The sequence below is a fragment of the Mus musculus genome, chromosome 8 (genome assembly GCF_000001635.26).
Source record: "Mus musculus strain C57BL/6J chromosome 8, GRCm38.p6 C57BL/6J".
In the NCBI taxonomy this organism is placed as follows: Eukaryota; Metazoa; Chordata; class Mammalia; order Rodentia; family Muridae; genus Mus; species Mus musculus.
The window spans coordinates 85,479,920-85,494,010 of NC_000074.6; the positions used below are offsets into that span (position 1 = coordinate 85,479,920).

General features: G+C 47.1%; 1 protein-coding gene across 1 annotated transcript in view; it reads left to right on the forward strand.

The window, feature by feature from the left end:
• Positions 1–12,656: 12,656 nt before the first annotated feature.
• Positions 12,657–14,091, forward strand: part of Gpt2 (glutamic pyruvate transaminase (alanine aminotransferase) 2) — a 36,327-nt gene continuing 34,892 nt past the window's right edge. Inside the window, exons 1-2 of the mRNA NM_173866.4 lie at positions 12,657–12,770; positions 12,986–13,250. Of these exons, the coding sequence (NP_776291.1) occupies positions 13,008–13,250 (243 nt within the window). The 5' untranslated portion in view covers positions 12,657–12,770; positions 12,986–13,007. The remainder of the gene's footprint in view (positions 12,771–12,985; positions 13,251–14,091) is intronic.

The window sequence follows — 14,091 nt, forward strand, 5'->3', positions numbered from 1 at the left end:
CTACACCCACTGCAGTGAAGTCTGCTTGACTTGATAGGCCTAGAGGCCTGGAAGCACTCACGAGGCAAAGAGTTTCAAGGAAACTATGCCTCCTGGAACCTTGGCATTCCCATAGCCTGTATTCTCAAACCCTGTCCCTGCGTTAGTCTGGTGTATGCTCTCTTTCAGTTTTGTTTTATTATAAGTGCCTTTAAAGATTGATTTTTGACATAGGTAAGCCTCTACCAATGTTCCAGTGTCCTAGAAAATCCTTGAAGCCGATGAGCTTGGAATTCAGTAAGAATTCAGTGAGAATGTTACCTATTCAATAACATTCAAATTTACTTCTAGTAGAGACTCTAAAAGCACTGTCTGCTCTTCCAAAGGTCCAGAGTTTAATTCCCATCAACCCCATGGTGACTCAAACTCATCTGTAACAGTATCTGATACCTTCTTTTGGTATGTCTGAAGACAGTGTCAGGGCACTAACATACATAAAATAAATAATTAAAAAAATCAAGTCAATGGTGAGGTGATTCAGTAACATGTAAGATCTGTTCTTGCAGAGGGCCCAAGTTTGGTTCCCAGTACCCATACCAAGCAGTTCCCAATTGCCTATTGATGTGTATATACGCTTGGACTTGACAAGATGCTGAAACACACACACACACACACACACACACACACACACACACACACACTACAGGTAGAGAATAAGATTAAGTGCACATGCATTTGGGAGAAAGAAAATTTTTTCTTAGATGTAATTTGAAATCCAGAGGAATCCACCCTCAGGAATAGGTAGTAAGTGGGAACTGTAGGCTATTGATTAGCAGATGGACTTATCTGGATGGAGTCTATTGGGTCCATGAGAGGTGGATCTGAGTGGGTTTCCTGTAGCTTATAAGTTTACAAAAGAGATAACAACATAAGCTAACAACATGTATAGTCTTTAAGATGAGCCTTTTGTGGGTCAGAAGGAACAAGAATTTGTGATTATGTAGTTGGATCGTATAGTGAAATGTTTCACTTGAGTTAGGCAAATTTATAAGAACTCGAATAGTGTTAGGACAGTGGCATAGCAAGAAGAAGAAATATGAAGCATTTAATTGATGGAAACTGAGTTTAGGTAAGAAGTTAGCTCTGTCTCCTAGCTGTCAACCTACAGTTACCTTAGCTGTCAATGTAGTCAGAAATCTGAGGAAGAATAAATTATAATCTAGTAGGCATATATTATTTTAAAAATGACAGAGTTCACCTATAGTCCAGTTTCTTATGGCCTCTATGGTCTCCATGGCAATTTGGGCAGAGTCAGTCTGGCTTCCAAGCCCAGAAGATATAGAGCCTTTTTCTCTGTGAAAAGGATACATGTGCTATAAGAAATGACTTACCTTGATATAGGCAATATAAGTCATTTGACTCAGGGTATCCAGTTTTGTCCATTGCGTTTCTCAGTGGTTATCACACCACAATCCAGGCAGTATCTTGTAGCTGTGTCCAATTCTTCTGAGACCTTTTGGGTCTCAGAACTGTTAGACTTCAGGAGATTCTATTAGTCATGAACTTAAATATATTAATAGTGAGAAGACTTCTGACAAGAGTGAGGGCTGTATCGATTGGTTATATCTGAATAGAGTGTACCATGATTTAATGGCAGTAGCAAAAATCATTATTTATCAAGATAGGATAGGAATAAAAATCGTAAGTAACTTTGACAGGTTGTGTAAGTAGAGAAAAACACATTTTGTATTAGTAGAAAAACACATGGCTTAGAGTTGGCGTGGACCAGAGTAAGAGAGCTGGCAGTAGTGGCTTGAGATCGTGGGGACAGAAAATGAGTTTGTCCCACTGGGTTCAGGCCTGTGACAGGAACTAAGCAGGCAGGCAAGCCTGGGGAATGGCTAGTCTGTGGAGTGAGGGACAGGCAGACACACACATGTGCAGTTGAGGCACCAGGAGTGCACTTGGGTGGAGGGGGAACTGGTGTGCAGCCCACAGCCTGAGGAGCACAGATCACTAGGAGCACAATAGTAGCGTGGGCCCCCAAGGCACACAGGGCTACAGCGCTGCTGAATGGTGGTGGCGGCGGGGGCAGCAGCAGCAGCAACAACGGTGTTAAGGGGGAAGTGCCATTCTGTGGTGCGCATGGCTCTGACACAGGCAAGTGGGGCAGAGCTTCCTCCTAGTAGCCGGAAGTCCCAGACCAGTACTTCTAGCTGCGAGCTGGCACTGCACCACCCCACGGTGGGCAGAGGAAGGGAAGCACCTGAAGTAGTTTGTTCAGTATCCCAGCAACATGCACGCTATTCTTGTAGTGCACAGTGGGGTTAGCCACTCACTTTCTGAGTCCCTGCCAGAGAGAGAGAGAGAGAGAGAGAGAGAGAGAGAGAGAGAGAGAGAGAGAGAGAGAGAACTCACAACACAGGTGTGTGTGTGTGCACATGAACAAGCACAGGCAGACGGTCGAGCGCACATGTGTAAGTGTGTGTGCGCACAGAAAATGGCTTTTCTTTTTTTTTTTTTAAGATTTATTTATTTATTATATGTAAGTACACTGTAGCTGCCTTCAGACTCTCCAGAAGAGGGCGTTACAGATGGACCATGTGGTTGCCCCCTAGAAAACAGCTTTTCAATTAACAGAGTCCAAAGGAGACCGAAAGAAAGCTGTTTTTCTTGTGGCTGTAGCAGGCAGTCAAGTAAGGGCGGTGGTGGGCAGAGCACAGGAGTCCTGAGTGAGAGAGAGCACAAGTGTAGGGGCGGCAGATGGTTGCCTGCTTGTGGGAAAGCAAGTCTCACAGAGTCCCTGGCAGGATGCAAAGAGTGGGGCCAGACCCGCTTTTCACATGGCAAACTTGGAGCAGAGCTGAGGAGGAAATACGAGAGGAGGAAGGGCAGGTGGGGCCAGACCTGCTTTTCCAGAGGCAAACCAGTGGTGACAGTAGCCATATTTTTGGGAGTGAACAAATGAGGGAGGGGGGTGGGGAAGCCTACACTGGCGAGAAAGTGCCAGGTTAATGGCCATGTAGAGATATTGTTTTCTGCTTACTGTGAATTAGATCAAGGCAGTCCAGTAAATAGGGACAAGGAAGTGAAGACTGACCCATGGGTAAGAGAATAGGGTTATTAACTGCCCTACCAGAGTCCTGAGGGCATTATAGATAAACAGAGAGATTCTAGCACAGGCCAGACCACCATGTTGTCATGTGGCGGCTGGGGGCTAAACTCTGGGCCAGTGTCCCAGTGCTATAGAGAACAGTTCACCCGGGCTCAGGGATTTCTCAGCATTGATAAAGAAATGGTCTCAAAGGAGAGAGGAAAATCTCACCCAAGGGAAAAGTCCTAGAAGGGGTCAGTGAAACGACTGAATGTCTCTATCCTCAAGGACAGTACAGGGGTAGCTCTGAGCTCAAGAACTCTCCCCTGGGACCATGGAGACATTTACTCTGAGCAGTGTGGGCAGTGGGCTTAGCAGTTCTCCAAAGTTTGGCTCGGGAGCATTGGCTCTCCATGTGATAGCAGGGGGATGCAAACCTGCAGAGTTTCTAAATCCCAGTCACAGAACCGTATGAAGTGTTTATAAAAAGATAAAGAGGGCTGGCAAGATGGCTCATCAGGTAAGAGCACTGACTGCTCTTCCAAAAGTCCTGAGTTCAATTCCCAGCAACCACATGGTGGCTCACAACCACCCGTAATGAGATCTGATGTCCTCTTCTGGTGTCTGAAGTTAGCTACAGTGTACTTATGTATAATAATAAATCTTTTAAAAATATATTAAAAAAAGATAAAGACCAGCACTCGGGAGGCAAAGGCAGGCGGATTTCTGAGTTCGAGGCCAGCCTGATCTACAAAGTGAGTTCCAGGACAGCCAGGGCTATACAGAGAAACCCTGTCTCAACGCCCCCCTCAAAAAAAGGGGGGGATATATTTTATGGACGTGTGATGAGGTATGGGAGAAGGGGGTGCCTCTGTGAGCCTATGCTGAGGCATCCCTTCCCCCCGAGGGACCAGCCATATGAATATAGAATAGAGTTTATTCAGGGAAGGAGTCAAGAGGGTAGTAGAGGCAGAGAGAGAGAGAGAAGTAGAGGCTGGCCATGAGCATATGGAGAGAGGGGGAGGGGAATAGGGAGAGAGTGGGAGCAAGGCAAGAGCAAGAAAGCAAGAGACAGAGGAGTGGGGCAAGCAGGCCCTTTTATAGTGAGTCAGGCATACCTGACTGTTGCCAGGTAACTGTGGGGCGGAACTTAGAATGCTAACACCTATAATTGCAGTTCCAGGGAACCTGTGGTGGTTTGAATTAGATGTCTTCCATATTACCAGGCATTTGAACACTTGGTCTCTAATATAGTGATGGGGTGTTGGTCTGCGTTGGTCTGAATATTGGAGAGTGGCTGGCAGGGAATCCTTTGCCCTGCTGGTGAGAGTGAAAGGTCTCTTGGGGCTCCGGTGTGGCCAGAACAACCAAAGCATTACAGTTTTCTGAGGGGAAGCTGGAGCTAGGAGGGCTGCTGGGCCTCTACCAGTCGCTGCTGCTCCTGAGCCAATGACTGGCAGAGGGAAGCAGCTAGAGGCTAACGTCAAGGCCCTGGTTGATTGGGCCAGGTAGAGGTCCAAAGCTTCAGGAAAGAAAATTGTTGCTTGGAGTGTTACAGCTCAATAAGACAAGGACTCTGACAAATGAAGAAATTACCACAGTCAAATATTTTTCTAATTATTTATCTATATTCTGACTGCAATCTCCCCTTCCCTCCTCACAGTCCCGCTCCCCACACTCAAATATTACACCACCCCTATCACACAGCTGTTGTAGATGTGTCTGGATGATGACATTCAGATCTTAGCTTTTGCCTTTTAAGATAAGGTCTTGCCAAGTGGACATGACCAGTCTCTCTACCTTACAGCAGTCTTCCTGCCTCAGCATCCCAAGTGCTGGAATTACAGTACTATCTATCATGTCAAGCCATTTCCTTAAACTGAATGTCTTAGTTAGGATCTATTGCAGTGAAGAGACACAGTGACTACAACAACTCTTATTAAGGAAAACATTTAATTGGGGCTGGCTGACAGTTTCAGAGGTATAGCTCATTATGGTGGGAAACATGGCAGCATGAAGGCAGATATGGTACTAGAAAAGGAACTGAGAGTTCTACATCTTGATCCACTTCCAACAAAAGGAGACTGTGTGCCACACTGGGTGTAGCTTGAGCATCAGAGACCTCAAAGCCCACCCCCATACTGACACACTTCCTCCAGCAAGGTTATATCCACTTCAACAAGGCCACACCCACTTCAACAAGGCCATACCTTCTAACAGTGCTATTCCCTATGGGTCAAGCATTCAAACAGGAATCCATGGGGCTATTCCTATTCAAACCACCATGCTGAATATGCATTAAAAGGGGGAAACAAGCCATCAGTAACTTCATTACTTAAAGATAAGCACGATTCATAATGGACATTGTACATTTCAGGCATTCTAATCTATTCAAATATTCACAGAGAAGATAAAAAAAAATCTCAGCTATCACTTTTAAGCCCTTTGAGCATCCCTCCTGGTGGACAGGAAATGCTGTCATCTTTGGTGACCTGTAAAGAAATGGGTTCATTGTGCAGAGAGTCAGTCTGTTTGGAATGGCTGTGCAACTTCTGACATTCTTAGAACATTAAGTAGCTCAGAAATCAGATGGGCATTCAAGAATTTCTGCACAGGCTAAAACTGGGTACATGAAGTATTATAGCATTTGAAACCAGCATTCGGATCCCTTTGATGTAGGTTTTCCCCTGAGGCTCATCCAGTCTGGCTCTGAGTCTCCTCTGTTATCTTGAATTTGAGAGCATAGAGAATTATAGTTAAAGGGAATTTGGGTGGTGGAAGCTAGTGGTCTGCTAAGTTAGTAGATTTAAGAAGGATTTTTAATCTGTTAGTGAGAGGATGCCAGGTCTGATAAAGAGGTGAGCAAGGTATAGCTATTTAGGGGGTTAAATTTAGCCCAAGATAAATTATAATCATCTCAACCTCTCCACATCACTGCAGTTGAAATCAATCAGCCTTTGCAGACTCAGCTCCTTTCCAGAAATTCTTCTTCAATTTCTATTTCCATAATAGCTGCACTAACGTATATTCCCAGGAACAGTGTATCAGAGTTCCCATCTCCTCCCTTCTTATCCACTGTGTGTGTGTGTGTGTGTGTGTGTGTGTGTGTGTGTGTGTGTGTGTGTGAGATTTGGTGTGCCTTCCAACTGGGTGAGATGACATCTTACTATAGCTTTGATTTGCATTTCTCTGATGATGACTCAGGGTATTGAGCACCTTTTCCTATATCCATGACCATTATCTTTTCTTGAAGATCTGTTCAGCTCATTTGCCCCTTTTTTCTCATGTGTATATGATATATGAAATTATGTGTGTACATGTATGGGTAGATGTGCATGTGTTTGGATAGCCAAAGTTGAAGACAGGCATCTTCTTTGTTACCTCTTGATCTTATCCATTGAAAAAGCGACTCTTAGTTGACCCCAAAGCTTGCCGATATGGTTAGTCTGAATAGGCAGTTTGTCCCCTTTTCTTTTTCTTTTTTTAAAGATTTATTTACTTATTACATGTAAGTACACTGTAGCTGTCTTCAGACACTCCAGAAGAGGGGTCAGATCTCATTACGGATGGTTGTGAGCCACCATGTGGTTGCTGGGATTTGAACTCAGGACCTTCAGAAGAGCAGTCAGGTGCTCTTACCCGCTGAGCCATCTCACCAGCCCCCCTTTTCAAATCAGAATATTAACCAGGGTTCTCTAGAGTCACAGAATTTATGGGTAGTCTCTATATAGTAAGGGAATTTGTTGATGACTTATAGTCTGTAATCTAACTTCCAACAATGGTCAGCAGGAGCTGTGAATGGAAGTCCAAGGATCTAGCAGTTGCTCAGTCCCACAAGGCAAGCAGGGGAAGGAGAGAGAGTCCATCTTCCTTCTTCTAATGTCCTTATTTAGGTCTCCAGCAGAAGGTGTGGGCCACATTAAAGGTGTGTGCCACCAAGCCTGGATCTGGGACTTGCTTTTTCCCAGATGACCTTGAACTCAGAGATCTCCCTGTCTTAATCTTCTGGGATTCATAGCCACTATGCCTCAAGATCTCCATGCCAAGATCCAGGTCAGAAACTTGTATCTACCAGCCTCCAGGTTAGGATCCCAGGAGAGCCTTCCAATTCTGGATTGTAGTTCGTTCCAGATATAGTCAAGTTGACAACCAGGAACAGCCACTACACTTAGTTTCTTGGATATCTGGGTATTAATTCCTTATCAGATTTGGATTTTCTGGGTTGCTTTATGTGAGGAAGCAGAGAGTTACTTATTTGTAAATTACTGCTGTATGTATGTGTGCTCATGATGTATGTGCGAGGGCAAAGGTGCCTCAGCACGTGTGTGGAGGTTGGAGGAAACCTGTGTGGAGACAGTTCTCTATCAGCCTGCCAGGCTTGCATGGCAGCCATCTTTGCCCCGGAGCTACCCCTTGCCCTCTTACTGTTTCTGTTTTTGAGGCAGGATTTCAAGTAGCCCAGACTGGTCTCAAACTTACTAGGTTGCTGAGCCCCCCTTTTTGAGACAGGATCTTTAGGGACCCTAAGGGCTTTTCCAGTCATACGCCGTCCTTACAGCCTCCCCCTCCCGCCTGGGGTCAAGGCTTTAAGTGTCTCTATCTGGCTTTGGGCTCACTAAGTCACTCTGTAAACCAGGCTGTCCTCAATCTCACAGCGATCTACAGCCTCTGCCTCTGGAGTACTGGGATTAAATACTTGAGTTATCATTTAATCCCAGCACTCGGGAGGCAGAGGCAGGCGGATTTCTGAGTTCGAGGCCAGCCTGGTCTACAAAGTGAGTTCCAGGACAGCCAAGGCTATACAGAGAAACCCTGTCTCGAAAAACCAAAAACCAAAAACCAAAACAAAAAATTACTTCCTGCTTCAACAAGCTCCCCTTACCCCACCAAGACCACAGCACCAGTGCCGCTGTCCTTTATCCTTCTCTGAAGCTCACAGGTCACTTAACTCTGGTTAGCTCTCACTCAGCTTCTCTGCTTTCACAGAACGCCATTCCTTTCTACCCAGCACTCATTACGGTTTGTCGTCACGTTCGGGTACGTGATGAGCCCGGTGGCATCTGCTTTTGTTACGAAACTGTTCTATGTGGGACAAGCTGTTCTGCTTATCAATGTCTTAGAACTCAGCACAGTGCCTACTACACGATACGTCTCCAATAAGACCTTGTTGAATTAAGGAATGACGAAAAAGCCTTGTGAATGCATGACCAGCTGTGTGGGTGGGCTGCCTTTGTTGTATGTTTGGAACACTCATCTTGCCAACCGGAAGGCATTCATGGGCTACTCAGTCAAGATTTACTTTCATATTTAGGATCTTTTGACTCCTGGCTTGCCGTGGGTATGGAGAGCAAAATAAAAGCAAAGTTCATGGAATTGCCACCCCCTGTTACACGAGCCATGAAGAAAGTTTTCAAAGCTCAGATAATTGTGATCAACAGTTCATATTTCCAAATTCAGAGTTACACAAGATTGATTCTAGAGTCCCAGCGAATCAGTGGGCTAGGGGGCGGGGCGTAGAGAACGGTGGGAGGCCAGGACTCTAGCACCTGATTTATGAAGCACAGGTCCTACTCCATGCCCCCTGGCTGGCCGAACAAGTTGTTTAAACCGAGGCTCTGCAAAGCAGAAGTAATTTTGCTTGCCCTTTTGTGCTTTGTACACAATTAAGGGTGGTTCACATGAGGTGTTTTGGTTGGTTGGTTCTTTTGTTTGTTTGTTTTGGTCAGTGTCCTTTCCTCTCCACCTCAAGAATGGTAGACAGGCCACCTACCACTGAGTCACACCTCTAAGCCTGGGAACTTTCTTATGCAATCTCACAGACACAGTGGCACTGGATATGGTAGGGACATGAGCTACTTGTGTTTTGCAACAGTGATGTGGGAGCCAGTGTAACTGGGCAGCATTCTGGGTGTTTTTTCTCAGTTGGCCTTGTGTGTACTCCTGAAAGACCTCCTCTCACACCCCTTATTTCTACTGATTAGGGTAGAGATAGCTGGAATGACAGACAGCACAAGCTGGAATGACAGACAGCACAGTGACTCAAAGGACAGTGTCTTAGCTTTTTATTGCTGTGAACAGACACCAAGACCAAGACAACTTTTATAAGGACAACATTTAATTGGAGCTGGCTTAAAGGATCAAAGATTCAGTCCATTATCATCAAGGTGGAAGTGTGGCAGCATCCAGGCAGGCATAGTTCAGGAGGAGCTGAGAGTTCTACATCTTCATCTGAAGGCTGCTAGCAGATACTGACTTTCAGGCAGCTAGGATGAGGGTCTTAAGCTCACACCCACAGTGACACACCTACTCCAACAAGGCCACACCTTCAAATAGTGCCACTCCCTGGGCCAAGCATATACAAATCATCACAGACAGGGATGAATTTACCTTATGTGAGGTCGAAGTTGAGTGGGGTTTGGGCGTGGAGGTATGTGTTTGCATGGCTCTTCAAAGGGGCAGAGTGAGTAATAACAGAACATTGAAAACCATTGAAGTACTTAGAGGTCCTACAACACTGGGAGAATCTTCAACCTGGAGACTAAATGCTGCGCAAAGAGACAAAGGCTGAGGAGGGGACCTTGTTAAGAGAGGTGTTGGTCAATTAAAAGCCCAAACATGAGAATAGAGAGTTATCCGGTGGTTAAGAGCACTGATTGCTCTTCTAGAGGAATCAAGTTTGGTTTTCAGCAATGACATGGCCACTCACAAATGTCTATAACTATAATTTCAGGAGATCTGACACCCTCTTCTGGCCTCTGTGGGCACTGCACCCACATGGAGCACAGACATACATGCAGACAAAACACTTGTATGCATAATATAAAATTAAAAACAAAAGCCCAGGCCGGGCGTGGTGGCGCACACCTCTGCACTCGGGAGGCAGAGACAGGCGGATTTCTGAGTCCGAGGTCAGCCTGGTCTACAAAGCAAGTTCCAGGACAGCGAGGGCTATATAGAGAAACCCTGTCTCGAAAAACCAAAAAAAAAAAAAAAAAAAAAAAAAAAAGCCCAGACAGCCTTTTTTCCTGCTTGCTTTCTGGGAGGCAGCCCACAGGGAAGGCCTGGCTCACCTCTCTACTTCTTTGCATCTCTCCCTTAATAAACTATTTCTTTCCTTGTAAGAGAAGATGACAGAGAAGCAGCAGCAGCCTCCTATACCACATAAATAACTTCTTTGCAGGGACTTGACAAGTCAGACTCGTTTACTAAGGAATACTTAGAGCTATCTTTGGCTTCTGTTCTCCCTGACACATTCCTCTTTCATGAGTAATCGATTTGTTTGATCAAAGTGTATGGTAGTCCCTTGAGGAGAGATCAACAAGAGTGTGGTGTAACTTCAGGATCCAAGTTCTGCCAAGTCCCACCAGAACTTTCTCCTCAGTTGCTCATGGTAGGTACTGCTGCCTCCATTTCACACATGAGGAGGACAGTGACATGCTTGAAGTCAGGTGACTCAAAAGTGGTTGTGTGCAATTATTCTCAGCCCACCACCACCTCAATTTCCTGCTTCTGTCTCCCCTATACTGCCTCTCCCCTACACTGAATAAATAGTGTCTCCTTTTCCCAAGTTTCATAAGACAAATGTGTTTGTTGCGACTGTGCAAACTCTGGGCTGTTTGGCCTCAAAACTCCCAGAATTACAAAATGTTCAAGACACCAAGGGAAAAAGGAGGCCATTTAACTCAATTTATTTTGCAGATAGGGAGTCTGAGGCAGAGGGAAGGAAATCAACTCCATCATGTCCTCCATCATGTCTTCCATCATGTCCTTCATCATGTCCTCCATCATGTCCTCCATCATGTCCTCCTTGCAGAAGTTTGTGGCTCAGCCTGTTAGCTTACATTTCTTTCTTTTTTATTTTTTTTAAGGAATTTTTTAAAAAAAGATTTATTTATTTTATTTTATTTATATGAGTACACTGTAGCTGTCTTCAGACACACCAGAAGAGGGCATCAGATCCCATTACAGATGGTTGTGAGCCACCATGTGGTTGCCAGGAATTGACCTCTGGAAGAGCAGTTGGTGCTTTTTTTTTTGGTTTTGGTTTTGGTTTTTGAGACAGGGTTTCTCTGTATAGCCCTGGCTGTCCTGGAACTCACTCTGTAGACCAGGCTGGCCTCGAACTCAGAAATCCCCCTGCCTCTGCCTCCCGAGTGCTGGGATTAAAGGTGTGCACCACCACGCCGGGCACAGTTGGTGCTCTTAACCGCTGAGCCATCTCTCCAGCCCCCTAGCTTACATTTCTACCTTTGCACCAATTGCACACTCAACCTAGTCTTGTCCCAAGCTTGCTCCGTGTAGTGGCTATTCCTGGTTTTCAGCTTGACTATATCTGGAATGAACTGCAATCCAGAATTAGAAGGCTCTCTGAGGCATAGTGGGTATGAATCCCAGAAGATTAAGACAGGGAGATCTCTGAGTTCATTGTTATCTGGGATTAAAGGTGTGTGCCATCACACCTTTAATCTGGACTATGCCTTCTGCTGGAGACCTACATAAGGACATCGGAAGAAGGAAGATTCACTCTTCTTTGCCTGCTTACCATGTGGGACTGAGCAACTGCTAGATCCTTGGACTTCCATTCACAGCTGCTGCTGACCATTGATGGGGAGTTGGACTACAGAATGTATGCCATCAACAAATTCCTTTACTATATAGAGACAACTATATAGCTGTTGTTTACTGTATAGTTCTGTGACTCTAGAGAACTCTTTCTAATACACTCCGCATGTGCAAAATGCATGTGTGGAGGGATCTACTGGCTGGATACTTTTGCCCAAAGTAATTGCCACCATGTTCTGTGTAGTCAACAAATATTTACTAAGTGCCTATATAGTGTTAGAGATGTTGTGAAATCAACGGACAGAAACAAAACAAAACAAAATAAAAACATTGTTTTTATCCTTCTGAGTCCTCTAGAAGTATCTAAATGAGGTAAATTTTAGATGCTAGGAAGGCTAGAAAGAAAATAAAATGGATACAATGGATGTGAGGTGGGCCTTCGGATAGAGAGGTGATGCAAAACTGTAGCACTTGGTGTGTGGTCCCTTCCTACAACCTCCCTACCCCCATCCCCCCACCCCACCCTCCCCATACACAGATTTTTGCTAACAAGAACGTTGATTCTGAGAAGGAGACTGGGTGGCATATCAAGTTTCAGTGGCCCTACTTCCTAACCAGCTGCCCCTGAGTGGCTAGGAGAACCATATGGCTGGGATGATGAAACTCAAGGCGAAGAGTGCATCACCACGCATCCCACGTCACTGTAGGTGTCCCGAGGTGAGGGTGAAGGGAGGCGGGGTGTGCATCTAGGGAGAAGCAGCCAAGTAGCAAATAAAAAATTCCAAAAGCCTCTGGAAAGGACAGTCGCTGCCTTAAAGTAGGGATTCTCTGTCACCAAGACCCCGCCCAGACGACCGCTCCCCACCCCCCGCCCAGCCCAGTCTGGCCTGCGCCAGGCTTTAGAGGACTTGTAGTTTATCCGGTTCATCACTGCAGTGTTGATACGGTCAAGACAACTACAAGACCCAGAAGTCAGCGCGCAGGCCCGAGGCGGAGTCGGCGGCGGTGGGTGTGCGAATACAGGGAGCCAGGAGGTGCTGGTGCCAGGCGCCAGGATGCGGTGGCCGGCCACCGGGTTTGGGAGCAGCCCAGGCTCACCTTAACCGGAGCGGTGCGGACGGTCCCGCGGCGACAGGCACGTTGCATACCCACATTAGGCGCAGCTCCGGCAACCTAGCGGTGTAGCGTCTTGGTGCTGCAGTGGCAGGGTGCAAGGTCCCAGTAACCAGAGGGTGGGAATACAGCCCTGGAGCTAGGCTGGCGCTGCCGGCCGAGAGCCTTGGGTTCTTGGGGGACTGGTGTCCACCTGGGGCTGTGCGTGACGTCTTGCTCTCCTTCTTTCTGGGCCAGGGCTAATCTCGGCAGGTTCGCGATGCAGCGGGCAGCGGTGCTGGTGCGGCGGGGCTCCTGCCCCCGCGCCTCGGGCCCCTGGGGCCGTAGTCACAGCAGCGCTGCAGCCGAAGCCTCGGCGGCGCTCAAGGTGCGACCGGAGCGCAGCCCTCGAGACCGCATCCTCACCCTGGAGTCCATGAACCCGCAGGTGAAGGCGGTGGAGTACGCTGTGCGGGGACCCATCGTGCTCAAAGCCGGCGAGATCGAGATGGAGCTGCAGCGGGTGAGCGCAGGGCCTGCGGGGGGCGAGGCCAGGGGGCGTTCATGGCGGGAAGAACTGTGGCAAGCTACTTTGGGGTCCTCCTGAAGGACCTCCAACCCTCCGAAACCCCCCACCCCCTCGGCTTTCAGCTTCTTCTTTGTGCCATTTTTGGCTAAAGCGAGAGAACGCCCCCTCTCTCTCCCGTCACCCACCAGTGCCCCGCATCTGGCACAAAGTGAGGCCTTCGACGGTTCACTTGTTGAATTGTGCCCAGTTATTGAGCGGCCTCTGCTGCCAGGCACTGCGTGTTCCCTAAGTGCCCTACCCTCGTGGATCCCTTGGAAGGGGGAAAACAAGCAAATATAGAAGTGAGAGTTTCAGATAGAGAATAAGTAAGTTCTTTGAAGTGAGACGAAGGGGCTGGGGGGGGGGGTGGCGAGGTGAAAACCCTGTTAAGTAGGAGCGGAGGGAGGAAGGAAGACTGTGTGACTGGCTGGTTTGTTCCCGAACCCTTTTTTCTGGCAGAGGCCTGCTGGGTGTTTGCCAGCCACAGTGGCTTGACAAGACCGGGACTCTGGAAAAGAGATGGGTAGAATTCCTTATTTTGTACCCCGAGAACCTTTGATTGCTATAGTGGGAGAGTTGGGTCCTTATGACCTTAATGAGGTGAACCTGGGACTTCATCTTGGTGATACCAGCCAGGGAGGCTGGCTTGAACTTAGCTGTGTCTCCCTGTCCCAACTAGGGTGGTTTGGCCGTATGTGAAACCAAGTTCTTTGTTCTGGGGCCAAGGTCTGACTATGTAGCCCAGGTTGTCCTCGACTCCACATCCTCCTACCTGCACCTGCTATGCGTCGGGGTT